Raw genomic sequence first — 17,732 nt, forward strand, 5'->3', positions numbered from 1 at the left:
CGTTCGTTCCGCCGGGTGGGCGCTCAGGCAGGCGGGTCTGCCCTCATCGCAGACCCCTGCCGCCTCTGCTCTCTCACCTTGCCCCGCGTGTGCTTCTCTGCCCAGGCCCTAGCGGCCTTGAAAGTTTCCCTCGCCTCCCAGTGTAGAGAAGGAAACCGTAAACTTACGCCCGCCCACTCCGTGAAGGGTAGGCCAAGTTCTCGGGTCAAGTGAAAGACGAAGCCCTTGAAAAGCAGATGCTCCGACCCACCTTCCCTGCCTGCCGCCAGCCTCTGGCAGCTGCCCCAGCGCTTTCCAGGCCATGAGAAATTTCGTCTCGGTGACACTTCTGGCTGACTGGCCTCCGTTCTTTTTCCTCCACCCCGGAAATCAGAACCAATGATCAGAAGTCTTACAGCATGGCGCCACTCATATCGTCTCATTCATTTTGTTGTTTGAACCACTTTTCACTCCCCAACCTCCCATGGGCTGCTGTCTCTTGCTTCTGACCTCTCCCCACTCCAGCTTTCCATCGGCTGAAGACCTTTGTCCCGTTCTTCCACACGGCCGGCCTTCCGCAAGCCTCCCTAATCCGTTAGGGTAGTGGCCGCCTGTCCACACCCTCCCATTCTCTGAATATGCTGTGTGCACCTCATTCTCTGCTCCCTGCGCCCAGAGGCCCGCTCCCTCCCCGGCACCTGCATGTGATAGATTTGATTAATGTCTTATGTACTGAGTCGCGGTTTGCTTTGTGCCATGATGGATTCCTAAAGATTGTGAGAAAATGGGATTTTGGTGAAGTAGATAATTTAAAATATGGGCAAGAGGGCCGAGTTTGGCAAAGCTTCCTTTCATAGTATGATTAATACCCCTTAGGTCATCCAGTGCCGAGCCGGGTTTTATAAACCACGTTCCTTCCAATCAGGGATTAACCTGTTAGTGGATTTCTTTCGAGTGTCTCCGGATGCCCGTTTGAGGTGGCTGGGCTGGACCGGGCAGGAAGGCGGAGTGCCCGACTCAGTGTAACGTCTGGGCGGGTGCTGTTGTTGTGGGTGCTGATGTACACAACTGTGCCTCTTTCTAGTAGTACAAGTTTTGCAAAGGCAAAGACCGTGTCTTTTCTGCACATACTCTGGGCGCTTCATAAACAGATGTCAAGTAGCCTATCTGGAAACAACTCACCAGGTTCGGAGAACACCCGAGGCCACAGGTGACTCCGTGGGTCACAGTGTAACCGGCTCCTGGAGCCATCTGGGGTGATAAGGAGACGCAAACACATGCGACAGGCCAGAAATAGTCTAGGCAGGGCCCGACCCCCGCCGCCCCTGGGAATAGCCAGCTTTTTGGACGGTTAGGTCTCTGCTTCTTTTTTTTTTTTTTTTTTTAATTTTTTTAATGTTTATTTATTTCTGAGACAGAGACAGAGCATGAACGGGGGAGGGGCAGATAGAGAGGGAGACACAGAATCGGAAGCAGGCTCCAGGCTCTGAGCCGTCAGCCCAGAGCCCGACGTGGGGCTCGAACTCACGGACCACGAGATCTTGACCTGAGCTGAAGTCGGACGCTTAACCGACTGAGCCACCCAGGCGCCCCAGGTCTCTGCTTCTTAACACCTTCCCAGTTCTCCAGGAGCCCACGCGTCCCATAATTGTCGCGGAGGCCCGGGTTGCTCAGCTCCCACCTTCCCACACCTCGCCCCACCACCCCACCTTTAGCAAGAGGAAAAGGCTGCCTTTTTCTCTTGCTAATCTCTCTTTTTGTTAGATTGGGTTTTTATTTAAAAAAAGATTTTTTTTTTCAATCCTTTAGCTCTTGCTGAAAATCAGCTCAGGCAGAGTGGTTGTGCTCAGTGCAGGCTAATGGCTTGGCACCCCTCCAAGCAGCCGGGTGTGTTGGCTTTCACTTGTGGGTGGTCGTCGACAAGCGTGATGTCTTCTCTCTGTGACTCTCGAGGGTGCCCTCTTCTCGCGGGCTCGGCTGTTCGCACTTGGCTGGCTTGCCTTGTCGTCTGCAATCACAGCTTTTATGGTGCACCCCGGGGCCAGTCTGGTCGCCTCGACAGGGCTCAGATCCGATCGATACCAAAGTCCACTCCGCCTCCAGGCCAGTTGCCCCGTTTGGTGTTATTGTAGGTTATTTTGTGCTGTTTCAGTTTAGAGATCAAACACTGGCCCAAGGTCCACCGAGACTCACCAGTCTGGAGACGGGGGTGGCTGGGAGAACCCTCAGGTCGCTAGAAATGTGTGTGTGTTGGGTGGGCAATCTTATCTGCTGGCACATGTCCCATCTACTGTTTCTTCAGAGCGTCTCAGTCTACAGCAAAGGATGGGGTTGAAATTCCGGCATCACCTGCTGGTGGCCTTGGAGACTCCGATGAGGAACTTCACTTTCTCCCTCACTTTCTCCTCCTCCTGTAGAAGGGGGGATAAGAATAACTGCATTCAGGGTGGACGTAAAGATTGAGTGGGAAATTCCACACGACATCTCCTAGGACCAACTCGGTGAGTGGAAGCTCTAAGTCATAATAAAGTATCAGGGTTTCATTTTCAACACAGTAGCCATGTTGCCCCTTCCTGAGCCCTGAGTAGGCAGCTGAAGGACTCTGGACTGAGAGCTTGAACGTGGTCTTCTCTTATTAAAATCTCTGCCTTCCTCTTAAGGAACGTTAGCTGGTTTGTTTGTGCTTTCTTACCCATGGTACCCATGGTAAACGGGGGAATAATACGTTTACTCCCTTGACCACCATCCTGGGCGCGCTGCAGGGATCATTTAGTTCAAGCAGCTCTGTCCCTTGCTACTTGTTAGCTTGGCTTCTTGGTTGCCCTTGTATGTTTCTTCCTTTTTCTAATATATACTTTTAAAGTTTATTTATTTGTTTTGAGAGAGAGAGTGAAAGAGAGGGAGGACATGAGCAGGGGAGGGGCGGAGAGAGAGAGAGAGAGAGAGAGAGAGAGAGAGAGAGAGAGAGAGATCCCAAGCAGGCTTCGCGCTGTCGGCGCAGAGCCCGACATGGGGCTCGAACTCGTGAACAGTGAGATTGTGACCTGAGCCAAAACCAAGAGTCAGATGCTTAACTGACTGTGTCATGCACGTGCCCCGCCATTGTATGTTTGTCTGTGATGCTTCTTTTTGGCTGCTTCCCCACGTGGCAGGAAGGGAGACTGAGGAAAACAGGAAGCAGAGGCTGAGCACAGGGGCTGGCCACGGACGGTGCAGGCTCCCACAGTCCTCTGGGAGCAGCAGTAGCCAGACAAGCCCGGGCCCCTGGACAGTGGCACGCCTCAGGGCTCAAGCTCTCTGCAGGCTGTCGCCTTCCAACCGCTGTCACCTCCCCAACGGGCCTGTGCCTCCGGCCGCCTCACTCTTCTGAGCGGAACCGCCGGCAGCCACAGATGATCCAGATGCTGGGGTGAGGCCAGGGTTCGTGCAGGCCGGGTCCAGCCAGCCCCCTGGGTGCTCCCGGGCAGGGGCTGGTGCAGACCTCTGATCTGTGCTGAGCGGACCGTCAGCTGACGCGGAGAGTGGGTCTCCCAGCCAGACTCGTCCCCCACGCGCCACTTGTCTGTTGGCCTCTTGCAGGGGCTCCGGGGGTGCCAGCGTGCAGTGAAAAATGCCTCTCATCCCCATTTGTTCTTCCACAGCTCCTTCCCTGTCCCTGTGCAGTTCGCAATTAGCATTTCTGATGCTTCCGAGTGAATGCAGGACAGATGTTCGCACAGGTGCTGCACTCCTCGTTGGGTAAACAGTGGGGCTTGCAGACTGTGTGTGTGTGTGTGTGTGTGTGTGTGTGTGTGTGTGTGTGTGAAGCGAGGGGCCTTTGACGTGTGCACAGACCTTACAACATTTCTTTTCAAGGCACCTGAAGCACTTTGTGCATGGTGGGTGCTCAGTAAGTACTTTTCGGTGAGTGATCCGTTCCGGCGAAAGCCCTTCGTTTCAATGAAGCCAGTGACACAGGGGCAGGGAGTAGAATTGCAAGCCGAGTCTTGAAGTTCACGGACGGAGGAAGGAGAAATGCCATCCCGCCTCACCAAGAGATTACCTGCGGGCGTCCGGCAGCCACAGTTCTCTCTCTGCCTTGGCAGGAGCGGTGGCGGGGGATGTGCAGGAGTCGCGAGACCAGGGTGGTGAGGAGCCTTGGACGGTGGAAGTGAGCTTGGTGCCTCCTGGCCAGGCACCTGCCCGACACAGGTGCGCTCACTGTGCTCCCCTGGGAGAGCGAACTTGCAATTTCGCCGTGCACTGGTTTGTAGACGGGGTTATGATGCTGCCCAAGACAACCGCTTCCCCGCGGACTTCTGGTTGGTGCACCTGGTCAGAGTGCTTCCCTTTGGAACCCGGGGGCTCGGGTCCCGTCTCCCTAATGTGGCGGACAGCCCTCCCGCGGCTCCCGCCTTGTCTCTGCCTGTGTCAGCCTCAGGATCCCTGAACCCTCTGCGGTCTCCCGGACACGCCCCGCTGTTTGCTTCTCTGAGCTTTATGCATGACCTTTCCTGTTTCTGGAGTGTTCCCCTCACCACACCCCCATCCACCTTGGGAACCTCCTTCATCCTTCATCCTTCAGAAGTGGCCCAGACATCACCCCTGAATCCCCCCGCCCCCGCCTCTGCCCACTAGCCCCCGTGGAAGGTAGCTGTGACATCCTTTTCTAGGCTGTTGTAATAAGAAATGGCTTTATTGCACAGGATCGCTTTCCTTCTTTTGCCTCCTGATTGTGGGCCTCGTGAGGACAAAGTACAGGGTTTGACTTTTTCGAATCCAACGCCTGGCACCATGCCTGGTATACAGTAGGTGCTGCATAAATGTGTCCTTCGATTAAACCATAGTCGTTTGTATCAAGAAGGCCAGCCTTTTAAGGTTTCACCCTCCCTTGTTCTCCCCCAAATCACGACATGAAGTATTAAGCCTGGAGAGTTGCGGTCAAGGTCGTGTTTGCAACCTCAGGATGCCAGGGGCCCTGTGTAGCCAGTTGAGTGAGGGTGGGCACCTGGGGCGGTGATCACTACCCTAAAGTATTAAGAGGCACTCAGTTTCCCAGCCACTGCTCTCAACCCTCTAGCCATTTCCCCTGCCAGTTCAAGGCCCTTCTGTGCTGAGCTCATGTATTACAGGGAATCCCTTAGGTCCCTGTCAGCTGGCCAGAAACAAAGTTAGAGGTGGCACAGGGCATTGCCCTGGCCTCTTCCAAACCAGGGTCTCTCCTTCTAGAACAGTGCATGACCCATAGTACTGGCCTAGTTGAGCCTTTTGTTTTCCCTTTCCTCCTCTGGCCTGAGCCTTTGGCAGGACGGGTTTCGGGCTTGAGGCCAGTGATTCAACTAGGCTGGCTCTGTGCCAGCTCTTGCCTTTCCGGAGTCGGTCTATCTGCCCGGGGCCCTGCCCGGGTTTGCAGTCCCGACTAGCGTGCGCTGCAACACGGGTCTGCCTCCCCACGCCATCTTGGAGCCAGTCAGCAGAAAGGGAAGGCCTGAGCAAGGAGATGTGCACTCTGCTTTCTTGCAGCATCGGGCCTTTTGCTCGATTTTTATCTGGGGGGCTTTGAAGAGCCAGCCAGCGCAGAAGCCGGGTGGCAGCGCTGCGCCCGGAAAACTCATCAGTGTCACTCTGGTTTATTTTCCTCTTCGAGCTTTTTCCCATGGAGTGGGGCTCTCAGCGACAACTGGCGAACGGTCGGGCGATTGCTCGTTGTTCATTCTGGCGGGCACCGGTTTCCGGAGGGCTCCGGGTGCTCTGTGGGTATTCACATTTGTCTCTGTGATGCCCGGAGCTCGGTTGGCCCCAGTCCCAGCTAATGGCTGAAGAAACTGAGGCTCCGGGGACTCCGATGGTGAACCGGGGGAGGGGAGGGGCACCGTCGGGAGTGAACCTGGGTGTTTTATCTCGAAGAGGATGCGGGCGGTGTGTGTGTTTGAGAATGGGCGAGGTTGTGGACATGTAAGAGGAGGGGGGACAGGAGCAAGGATTGAATGGGGCTGGAGTCCCTCCCCCGTATAAACCTGCCCGGAAGCGGTCACGGCCTGGCATCCTCTCCCGTCCAGGAGCTCAGAGGCGACCGCTTTGTCTAGGCCCCAGAGGAAGGTCGCAGTGGCTTTACCCCGCCTGTGCCGACCCTGCCCTTGCTGGATGGGGGTTGGGACATAGAAGCCCTCCCCTCCTGCGGGCTCCTTCCGTCTCCTCCCTGGTGCAGCTTTATGGCGGCATATGGAAACTGTTTCTATTTACCCGGCACCACCAGGATGCTGCCGCACGCTGTGCTCCAGCGAACGGAAACCTTGGATTCCCCGCAGGGTCATTTCAGAGGCTGCATGCAAAGCAGCCAGCTGTTTTGCAGGGAGCGTCTGGGCCCTGTTACATCAGCGTGGAGGAAGCGTTACCATCTGTGCAAACAGGTCATATCCTCGCTTGTCGGCCTGTCCTCTGTATGGGGAACTTCTCTCCTACTTGGAGTCAGTTTTTTGTTACTGGTGTTTCGTATCCTAATGCCTGCCCGTTGGGCCTTTTCTTTCAGCTCCTTCCCCTCCTCCTGCCAGTGATTTTCTGTTCACCTCCCTGGGGCTGATTGCCAGGGTTCGGGGAGGGTAGTTAAGGGTCAGGTGTTGCATAAATCTTCCGTGGCTGAGGTCTGCTGGCCTGAAGAGGCTGCCGCCCGCCCGCCCGCCTGGTTTCCGCATGAGAGCTCTCTGCCCAGGGCAGCAGAAGTGTGGGACGAAATGTTTCCCTTCGGGGAACTTTCCCCGGAGGCACAGAATGGGACCTTCTTGGTTTTGCCAAGAATGTTCCTGGCCAGCTTCCTCCGGCCCTTCTAAAAACCTCCTGGGGGCCAACGGAGAAGCTGGCTTGCTGGGAGGGCCTGGGCAGGGTGGAGGCTCCTCCCATCCTCCTGCACCTGCTGCGTGTCTTTCCCCTTCTTCCCTCCCGCTTCCAGCCCAGCCGCCTCCCAGGAAAGCAGACATGCAGAGGCGAGGGCCAGCCACCGCCTTCCTGGAGGAGGTGGTAGAGGGCCAGATCCCCGACAGCCCCGTGGTGAGGTCATCTCGTCTCCACCAGCTGGGCCCTTTCGGTATGCTTTGACCTTGCCTTTCCAGCTCCCCTGGAAGAGCCCACCGTGCTCCGGGTGAGGCCAGTGCCCAAGACTGAGGTCTCACGTGTTGATTCTCGTGAGGTCTCTAATAATCCTCTGTGTGAGAGGCCATCCCGGCCCCCGGGATTGGGCTGGACCTGGGGTGTTGTGGTGAGAGGCCCCCTGACTGCTTTGTTATCCAGGACTCTCCTCGTGCAGAGGGCGCTCACGGGAGCACCAGCCATTCACCTGGAGGCCTGGGGGGCAGATTCGGCCCGGGTGGGCAGGAGTAGGTGGCCAGGGCAGCTGGCTGCTTACAGCCACGGGGGCCTGAGGCTCCCCAGGGAGGCGATCCGCGGCAGACCCAGCGGGCACGATGCGTAGGCTTTAACCAGGACGTGGGAACACGTTATCCCTGGCACTTCGTGCCCCGGTGACTAGTCAGGGCAACTAGGAGTCCCTGTACTACCTCTCACTTCCCGGTTTCCTAAGGAAGCCCACTGGGGTGTCTGTTCCCCAGCAAGCAGGGCCTTGTGCCCCCAGATACCCCACTGTCGGAACTATAGGCCCACAGTCTGTGTCCCCGGGCTTGGCTGCCTCCTCGACTCTGTCGCTGGTCACCTGCCCCCTGCACCCCTGCCTTCCTCTCCTTTATGGACTATAATTGTCCTGCCGCTCTCGGAAGCTGCTGAGCCTTTGAGCATGCCTTATGCTGCAGCAATAAAGCACTTGGGATTTGGAGCATTTCCATCGCCCCTGTGTGGCCACTTTTCCAACCTAGGAAGTGGGAAGCAGCATTTGGAGGCAGGGAATTAGGACCCACGTGGTGCCCCAGCACCCCGCCCCCGCCCCCCCCCCCCTCATTTGCTGTGCGGTGCACTGAAAATCCCTCTGGACTTGGCCTCAGGGCCGCCCCCTCTGCGTGAGGGCTGCTTATAAACTGAACAGGAGAAGCCAGAGGCTCCCTGCCTTCCATTTGCGCCCTTTCTGTAATCTCTAGTATAATCTCTAAATGTGCTGCCCAGCCCTTGGAGCCAGGTGTGAAGGGGGCTCCGTGAAATCCCCCATGGCTTTCTTGAAAAGCCCTGCAGCCCCGAGGGCCTTTCAGCCCTCCCCGAGTATAAGCGCCACAAACAAGCTGTGGGGCTTTGCCTTTGGGGACCTAGTAAGCAAGCCAAGTTCTCTGTGTTACGCAAGCACCAGGTTGAATGGTTAGAACAAAGTCCGCCCTGGAGGGGAGACTTCTTTCTTGGCTCTGCTAGTCCCATTTTTCCCTTTCTTTCTAAGGTTTTGCCCTGAATTACTCATACAAAATAGTGACTCTCCAGCAAAGTCTTAAAAGAATGATTTTTAGAAAACACGAGAGATCAAGTTGGTGCCCCTTAACACCCTCAGGCACCCCCAGTGCCCTCCTGAGGGAGCCTACTCTGTGCATTCCTCCTGGGCCCTGCCCTCCAGCCACTGGCCTGGGACCCCGCTTCCTGGAATCTTCAAGGAAAAGCATCATTTCACTTCGGATATGTTTGTTGAGCACTCATACATCATGCCCAGCACTGTCCTGGGTTCTGGGGACACCACAAGACAAAAGTCCCTGTCTTCGTGGAGCTGCCATTCCAGGCAGGGAAACAGGCACTAAGCAGGCCAACAAGTAAATAAATGCCCTGCCGGGTGGCGATGCAGCCCCAGGAGGAAGCCCAGAGCAGCATGAGGACGGGGGGTGCCAGTGATGTGACTTCCAAAGATGCGAGAAGCCCGGGGAGTCCAGAGGGAACAGGAAGTGCAAAGGTCCTTAGGAGTGAGAGGGTGGGTGGGGTGAGAGATCTCGGTCTCGTAGGCCATTTTCCTTCATTTATTTATGTTTTTAAGTTTATTTTTTGAGAGACAGAAGCGTGAGCAAGGGGCAGAGGGGGAGAGAGAATCCCAAGCAGGCTCCGCACTGTCAGCACAGGGCTCACCTCGGGGTTCGAACCCACAAACCAGGAGATCGTGACTTGAGCCAAAATCCAGGGTCAGATGCTTAACTAACTGAGCCACCCATGGCCTCATAGGCCGTTTTAATCCAGGGAAGGACTTCAACGTTTTCTCGGGAGCTGGCTGCTGTGGTCTATTTGGGGCAGAGAAGGGATACCATCTGGTTTAGGTTTTTAAAGGATTATTGTTATACTGAACTATAAAGTTTACTTAAAATACACACACACACACACACACACACACACACACACACAGAGGACTTCTTCGGTGTAGAGACTAGACAGGGGCAGGGTGGGAAGTAGGGAGCCCAGTCAGCAGAAGAGGTTGTGCTTCCCCGGGAAAGAGGTGGTTCGGGCCATGGCAGGGGGTGGCAGGGGGTAAGCTGGGGGATCTCATGGTCCAGGCACAACCAGTGTCTGGGGGTCATTCAGCAGAATGAATGAAGGGCATATGAGGGGTGAACCTCCTGACTCCCGAGGGGCCTCCTGCCCTGGGATTCTTATGGGTGTGGCTGCTCCGTTCAGCATGTTAGGTCCAGGAAAATATTCTCCTGTCACCCCCTACCAAGACCCTCTGCCTGTCCGTCCGTCACTCCCGGCCCCCCTGGGCATCCTAAGAGCTCCAGCCCACGGGAATGGCGGTCTGTGCGAGGCCCAGCGCTTCTCTTTGATGGGTCTCACAGCCGTGTGCCCAGTGGGCACGGAGCCACCCGCCACTTGTCTCTGGTGAAGGATGAGTGATCAGCGTTTGTGTTGAGGAAGGCTCTAGATGAGCCGGGAAGCCCAAGTGCTCGACTTGGCTCTCCCACCCCGTCCCTGGCTCCCCAGTTGCCCACCTCTGAAAGGTGGGCATTGAATTAAGTGGTCTCTGCCATCCATTCCAGACCTGACAGTCATTCTTTCTGAGATTAGCAACAGAAAGTATCCAAAAATCTGTGCTGGGAAACCCCACAGCAATCCTCCTCAAACTCACTTCCGTTCGTTGCCTTGTCCGTAAAATGGGGACAGTAATGGCAGGTCGTGAGGATGAAGTTAATATGTATGTGAGGTGTTCAGAAGGGCGCCTGGCACAGGGAACCCGCTCTGGACGTGCCTAAGTTTGTTATTTGGGCAGAAGCGGAGTTGCTGAGCCCTGGGCTATGTAGGTCCGTGGGGCTGCGGTTCATCAGGGGAGGGGCAGGAATCTGGGTGCTAAGAGACGCTGTGACCCCATCCGTGCAGCCAGGCGGTATTTGTGGAAGGCTGCTGGTAACCAGCCAGGTCCAGGCGGCTGGGCTCTGCCTCACGGGAAGCTCATGAATTTGAGTTGTTTTTAAGGCCGCCTGCCCCTACCTGCCTGTCCCCTCGGAGTGTCTATGTACCTGTGAATACATAGATGCTGGGAATCGCGAGGGCAGCTAGTCCAAATCTCCACTCGCCGGCGGAACCTCCTTTCTGTTGAAACATCCCCACGTTTGGGGTGGGATGGCTGTGGAACCTCTTGTCGGGGCCCCGTGGTGATGGGGCACTTGCTGCCTCCGGGGCCATCCAGGTACCTCCAGTCCCCGCCCAGCGCCCAGCACCGCCCTCCGCCCCTGGGGACGCCCATCAAACAGACGGGTGGATGAACCACGCAGTTGTTGATTTAAAATAATTTTACTCAAGGGGGCGCTCAGTTGGTTGGGCATCCGACTCTTGATTTCCACTCAGGTCACGATCTCACAGTTCGTGGGAGTCGAGCCCCGAGTCGGGCTCCACGCTGGCACCCCAGAGCCTGCCAGGCTCTCTCTCTGCCCCTCCCCACTGGCGCGCCAGTGCACGCACGCACGTGCTCTCTCTCTCTCTCTCTCTCTCAAAAAACCATTTTTTTTTTTTTTTTACTAAACTATTTCCAAGTTACAGATCCTATTTGGGATAAAATAACAGCGATGTACCCAGCTGCAATAGAGCCTAGCATTTATTAACTTACTTTAGCAAATCAAGCGTGATGGTTAAAGACCCCCCCTGCCCAGGGCGTCATTGGGCAACCTGTTTGGCAGAAAGGCCCTCCCTGTGGCCTTCCCTCCCCGGTCTTTGTTCTGCCCTTCGCAGCCCTGTGCCGTGTCTCCTGTCACACACCGGCCGGCCCAGTGGGATCTGTGGCCGAGGAGCGCGTGTCTTACCAGCGGTCCCTGTGGATTTCAGAGACCGGAGGGGGGCTGTTTGCAGCATCGAGGGGAAAATGGCAGCCAAGGCAGGATGCTTCGGGATGCCGCAGGGCACCCGCTCCCAGGCAAAACCCGCTGGCGTGGGTGTGAGTGAGGTGCCTGCGCTGGGGGATGCTGTGGCAGTTTCCAAACGCGGACTGGTCACAGCGGTGTGCAGTGTAAGTGTGAGGGCCAAAGGGGAGAGACTGAGGCGGGCCAGGCGCCTTCCCCCACCAGAAATGGGCTAAGGGAGCTCCCGGCTGGGCGGAGGAAGCTGGACCCATCTGCTGAGACCCCCGAGAGAGAGGAAGGGCTGGGGAGGCTCGCACAGGGGGCCTCCGAGGCGGGGATTCACGCAGATGCCAGAGTCTTGCACCGGCTGGGGGAGTGGCGCTAATGTCCGCTGCCATCTGTGCGAGCTCGTCGCCGCCCACCCCGCACCGGCCCCGTCACTCGTTTCACCTAGGACTGCCGTGTCGCGGGCACAGGCTCCTGCCGTGGCACGTGAAGGTCGTGGACGACGGGCACGCGAGATCACAGCACCACGCAGCGGCCTGCCGGCGGCTTCTACGTGGGAGGCACGTGAGCGCGTCCGGGAAGGCGGTTTGACCTCCTTGCGTCTCCGCCTCGGGCTTAGTTCTTTCAGAAACAGACACTGGGATCGGAGGCGGGGAATGTCGGCACTGGGTAGAAGGACCAGAATGGTCAAGTGCACGCTGCGGCCAGATGTCCTACCTCCTGCTTGTACCTCCATCTAGTGAGGGAGCCTGCTGCTGTAGTTTTCATCCTCGAGCGGCTTGAAGGGTACCGATTAGGAGCCAGTCACCTAGCTTGGCATCCCAGCCCTGCCCGCCACCCGCTGCTTGACCTCAGGAAGGTACCGAGCCTTCCTGCACCTTAGTTTCCTCAAGTCTGAAGTAGAACAGTAGTACCTCCTTCGTAGGATGGTTGTGAGAGTTAAACAGCTCAGTTGGCATAAAGTACTCAGACGTGCGTCGGTTATCTATCGCTGGAACCTAGTGCCTTAAGAGCAGATATTCTCTTAAGATCTTCTGTGCAGCAGTCTGCAGCTTGGGCAGGGCCCGATGGAGGGGCTTATGTCTGAGCCACGCAGTGTCACTTTGGGCACTTGTCCGGGGCTCGGGGATCTGGTTTTGAGGTGGCTCATTCGTCTGACTGGCAAGGTGGTGCAGGCTGTTGGCTGTGGGGGGGCTCAGCTGGGCTGGGGACAGGGGGCCTTGCTTCTCCTCCACGGGCCTCTCCACCAGCTGCATGGGCTTCCACACAACGTGGTGTTTGGGTTCCAGGAGCAAGGGTCCCAGTAGAAAAAGGCGGAAGCTTTTTTGTGACCTGGCCTCAGAAGCCACCAGCACTCTGTCCTCCATTGTACACTGGTCAAGGCAGTCACAGAGGCTCACCTGGTTTCAGGACAGACACAGGGGCGCCGCCCGTCTGGGGAAGTGGCAAAGGTTCTGGAAGGGCACGTAGGATGAAAGATCGTGCTGTGGCTATATTTGGAGAATAAAACCTGCCACGGCATAGGTTCTGGCACGCAGTAAGCCTCAACAAATGCGTGCTGTCACTAGTTCAAAACCATTGGCAGCTGTCCTTCCTCCCAGACTCCTGTTTCTTAGAAGGTGGTAGTATAGCACAGTGGTTAAATGCACCTGCTTTGCAGCCAGGCTACCCCGGGTCAAATCCCGACTCGGCCCCTTAGAGCTGTGGGACCTTGGGTGAGTTGCTTCACCTCCTCAGGCTGTAGAATTTATGATGATGAGATTGGGATTGTGTAAATTACATCAGCATGGGGCACGGAGCCTGCAATAGTGGTCACTCATTACTTAGATGCCTCATTGGTGCAGTTCCTTCCAGAAAGATTGTCCTATTTACACGTCCTAGCGATGGAGAGGAAGCTGGATCCAGAGTAAGTTTGTGAACTGGAAGTCCCTTGCGCTTCCAGAAGCCTGAAGGTTGGGAGGGGAGAGGGAAGTGTCCTGTTAAAGGTTTGCGCACTGTACATGAAGTGGCATATGATCACCTGAAAGTAGATTGCGGTAAATTAAAAATGTGTACTCTAAACCCTCAAGTGACCTCTGAGTGACAAAAGAAAGTCTTGCAGCTAAGCCAACAAAGGAGATAAAACGGAATCATAATAAATACTCAGTGATCCAAAAGAAGGCAGAAAAAGAGAACAAAGAACAGATGGGAGAACTATGAAAATAAATAGCAAAGATGATATATTTAAACCTAACTATATCGATAGTTACATTAAATGTGAGTAACCTAAATTCTCCAATTAAAAGGCAGAGATTTTCAGATGGGGGCGGGGGGTGGTGAAGCAAGACCAAACTGTATGCTGCCTACAAGAAACACAGTTTAGGAGCTCCTGGGTGGCTCAGTCGGTTAAGCTGCCGACTTTGGCTCAGGTCATGATCTCACAGTTCATGGGTTTGAGCCCCACGTCAGGTTCTGCACTGTCAGCAAGAGCCTGCTTCAGATCCTCAGTCTCCCTCTCTCTCTGCCCCTCCCCTGCTGTCCCCCCCCCTCTCAAAAATAAATGAGCATTTTTAAAAGTTAAAAAAAAAAGAAACATGGTTTAAATATAAAGATGCTAAGAGATTAAAAGTAAACGAGTGGAGAAAGCCACACTAATCAGTCGTCAAAAGAAATAATCAAAAGCTGGAGTGAGTATATTAATAATAGATAAAGACTTGTGTATATTTAGAGAAGATGTATGCGTATATACAAAAGAACTCTCAAAATTCAAAGATAGGAAAATAACCCAGTGAAGAAACAAGTAAAAGATTTGAAGATACTTCAGTGAAGACGTACATGTGGCCAACAGGCATATGGAAAGACGCTCAATAATATTAGTCCTAATGCAAAGTAAAAGCATTGAGATTAAGACCGTGCAATGCCATCACACAGTTTTTAGAATGGTCAGAAGTAAGAATGACTGAGCGTGTCAGGTGCGGGTGAGGGCGTGGAGAGATCGGGACCCCCCTGCACTGCAGGTGGGAGTGTAAAATGGTACAGTCATTTCGGAAAGCAGGTTGGCAGTTTCTTAAAAAGTTAAACATACGACCTAGCTATTTCACCCCTAGGTATTTACCCACAAGAAGTGAAAACATGTGTCCCTACGAAGTCCTGCACATGAATGTTCATAGCAACTTCATTTGAAACAGCCCCAAACTGGAAGCAAGCTCAGTGCCCATCAACAGGTGTATGGATCAACCGCGATAGGTCCATACAAGGGAGTACCGCTCAGCAAAAAAAAAAAAAAAAATGGAATGAGCCATCCACACACCATACAACACGGATGAGTTTTGAATAATTATGCTGAGAGAGAGAAGCCAAACAAAAAAAGAATACGTGCTCCATGATTCCGTCGGTGTAAAATTCTAAGAGACGCAGATTCATCCAATAGTGACAGAACAACAGATCAGTGGTTGCCTGGGGATGATGGGCGGGGGCGGGCACGAAGGGGTGATGGATGTATAGTCTTGATGAAAGTGATGGTTCCACAAGTGTGTGCACGTATCCGAACATGTCAAATTGTGCATTTTTACTGTGTGTCCAATATATCTAAATAAAATGGTTTCTGAAAGTGCATGGAGAAGAGCTTTGTTGGATCCAGCTGACCTTGGCTGGCAGTGCAAGGTCAGAAAGGACCAGTTATGACCCTGCAGCCCTAGGAACCCTACCGGTTTCCCGCCCTTTCCGATTGGCTTGTGAGTTTTACATATCTGCTTCCTGTCATCTCTGCCTATCTCCTTATCCAAACATATTTCATTCTTTATTTTCCTGTAGGTGGATCAGTTTGAGTGTGAATTGTGGGCAACCGAACTCTTATCCTAGATGATAGTAAATCTCCCCAATTGGTGCCTTTGCTTACCATGTATCAGTAGACACACTTGAGGGTTTTGACAAACCCAATTCAGACAGGCTTAAATATAAAAGGATCTTTATGGGCTCAGATCTTGGAAACGCTAAGGGGTGGATATCAGGCACAGCTTGATCCCAGGGGTGCAGCTGATGTTATCCTTGTGATTCTTTTGTTCTCTCTCTCGGCTTCCTTTCTCAGGCAGGCTTTCCTCAGCCACCTGCAGCAACAGAGAAAGAGCCCCTCCTTCCTGAGTGGTCCAGGAAAAGATCCCAAGTTCAGCCCTCACTGGCTGGGCCTGGGACAGCACCCTCCCTGTACCAGTCCCTGGCCGGGGAGATGAGGCGCTTTTTATGTCATCTGCCCGGGAGCCAGGGGTGGAGTCGGCCAGACGCAAAGAATGGGTGGAAAGTAGGGAGAGGATGTTCTCCAAAGGCAGGTGGGGATCAGTGTTACTGGAAGCAAAGAGGGCATGGGTGTCAGCAGGGAAAAGCAACAGAGGACCCGGCACCGGGGAACAAATCCGATTATTTTTATTTTTCAACGAAGTGGAACGTTAACATGCTTCCCAAAGTCAAAAGTGTACAAAAAGATCACTCACGCAAAGGGAGCGAATACTTCTACGCTGTTCCCCACTCCCCTTGTAAGTCACTGATTTCTGGGAGTCCTAATTTATCCTTCCTGTTTTCTTTATTTTGTAAAGAGAGATATCTGTATGTTTTCTTGTTTCCTCCCTTCTTTACACAAAAGATAGCATACTATATGTGCTCGTTTGCACTTGCCTTTTTCATTTAACAAGAGAATGAAAAACATTTCTAACTAGCCACGCTAATTCTTGCTATTATCACACGGGATCCAGCGTTGACTTGTAGATAATGGGATATACGTGTGAGCGTACGAGCCTTTTCTTCTGGTGAATGGTGTCTTTATCCTCTTGAGCCTGGGTCGTGAGTGAATCACTCTCTTCTTCCCACGCAGATGGAGGCAGCTATGCCGTCCACGACTCCCGGGCCCCCAGCCTAGGCTCAGGGGGTGAGAGTCCCCCATTGAGTCCCACGGGACACAACTGGGAGATCAACTATCAAGAGGCAGCAATCTACCTCCAGGTGAGCGTCTCCGATCAGGATCTGTTCTCGGTGCCTGTTGGTCGACTAGGGTACCCGGGCCTCTGCTACGTGCCCAGAAATTCAGTTCTGGCTCCCGTTCCTGTCCCTGCTCCTGTCTCAACTTTCAGTGAGGAGAGCCAACCCGATCGTGCCCAGACAGGGAGGGCAATGTGCGTGGGCTTTCCTGTGACTCCCAGCATGTGGCCCTGCCTGTCCCCAAGGTTCCCTGAGTCTGTCCGCTTGGCCTTCCCTGCCTCGCTCCCCATTCTCAGGCACTGACGGTCCGTTCTCGAGGGGGAGTTCTTGAAATAACATAATACTGTAGCAGGGGTTGGTCGGCCTGGTATGGGAACTTAGAGATAGATCTTTATTCCTTTCCTGCCTAATTTGCTGTTGCTTTCACATTTGCTATTTCTTTCTTGGTTCTTGTTTTTGTTTTTGTTTTTCCTCTTTTTTTCAATAAAAACAATACTTTCTTTATGGAAGTAATACATGCCCACTGCAGTAAGTTTAGGTACAAAGGGGATGTGGCAAAAACATTCACCTGAGTCACTGTCAACATTATTTAGGAATAAGGGGTGCCTGGGTGCCTCGGTCGGTTAAGCGTCCGACTCTGGATTTTGGCCCAGGTCATGATCTCACGTCTTGTGAGTTCGAGCCCTGTGTCGGGCTCTGTGCTGACAGCATGGAGCCTGCTTGGGATTCTCTATCCTTCTCTCTCTCTGCCCCATCCCACTCATGCTGTCTCTCTCTTTCAAAATAAATAAACTTAAAAAATTTTCTTGAAAAAGAATAATACAGGGGTTTTCTGTGTTTTGTAAAGTAATTTTAAAGTCACGTGATATGTACAGTTGTATAATCTGCTTTTTTTATAGTGTGTGACAGAAGCTTTTTTCTTGTTTATTAAAATTCCTAGAAACAAATTTTAATGACTTTATATCTGATAAATGGATCCTAATTTATGTGAACTGTCCTGAAAAGGCTGGCTATTTTCCCATCTTTTATACTTCCCTTATTATATATTATGCATTTCCCTATTATAAATTATAATCCGAGGACAATCCATGCATCGAGCTATTTCTCTCTCTCTTTCTCTCTTTAAGATCCAGGATTATTTTATTAGGAAAGCCTCTAAGAAGTGGAATTTACCAGATGGAAGGAAGCAACATTTTTAGGGCCCTTGATGTACAGCGATCAAATATTGTCCAAAGGGGAGACTGCCTCTTAACCGCCTGTCTCACCGTCTGTAGCATTAGTCACTATAATCTTGCCATTCTTGTCACCATAAAATGTCAGTTTCCTGTGTGCATTGAGTAAGCGTGTAGATGGGGAAGTGGAATTTTTCTTAAATTCATTTGAATAATAATTTTCCCTAATCTTTTTTCTTTGAAGCAGCTCTCACATTGCAAGTATGCATGTGTGTGTGTGTGTGTGTGTGTGTGTGTGTGTGTGTGTGTGTGTGCGTTTTAAAGATTTCATTAAATTCGGATAGTCATTTCATAGTTGCTCAGCTCCCTTTATGCTTCTCTTGTTTTATGCAGCATCACATAAGCTGTGTTCCTCACCAGA

At 53.2% G+C, this 17,732-nt stretch overlaps 1 protein-coding gene across 4 annotated transcripts in view; it reads left to right on the plus strand.

The window, feature by feature from the left end:
* The window catches only part of TPCN1 (two pore segment channel 1), a 63,407-nt gene that overhangs the window by 15,468 nt on the left and 30,207 nt on the right, over window positions 1-17,732 (plus strand). For 2 of the 4 annotated variants that reach the window (XM_053902063.1, XM_053902064.1), the window contains exon 3: window positions 16,036-16,163. In XM_053902063.1, coding sequence (XP_053758038.1) covers window positions 16,036-16,163 — 128 coding nt within the window. Of the gene's footprint in view, window positions 1-6,394; window positions 7,040-16,035; window positions 16,164-17,732 lie in introns of those variants that run through there. The other 2 variants (XM_053902065.1, XM_053902062.1) reach the window with 2 other exon arrangements.

This window comes from Panthera pardus, unplaced genomic scaffold, assembly GCF_024362965.1.
Source record: "Panthera pardus isolate Hobbes unplaced genomic scaffold, ASM2436296v1 HiC_scaffold_15, whole genome shotgun sequence".
Classification (NCBI taxonomy): Eukaryota; Metazoa; Chordata; class Mammalia; order Carnivora; family Felidae; genus Panthera; species Panthera pardus.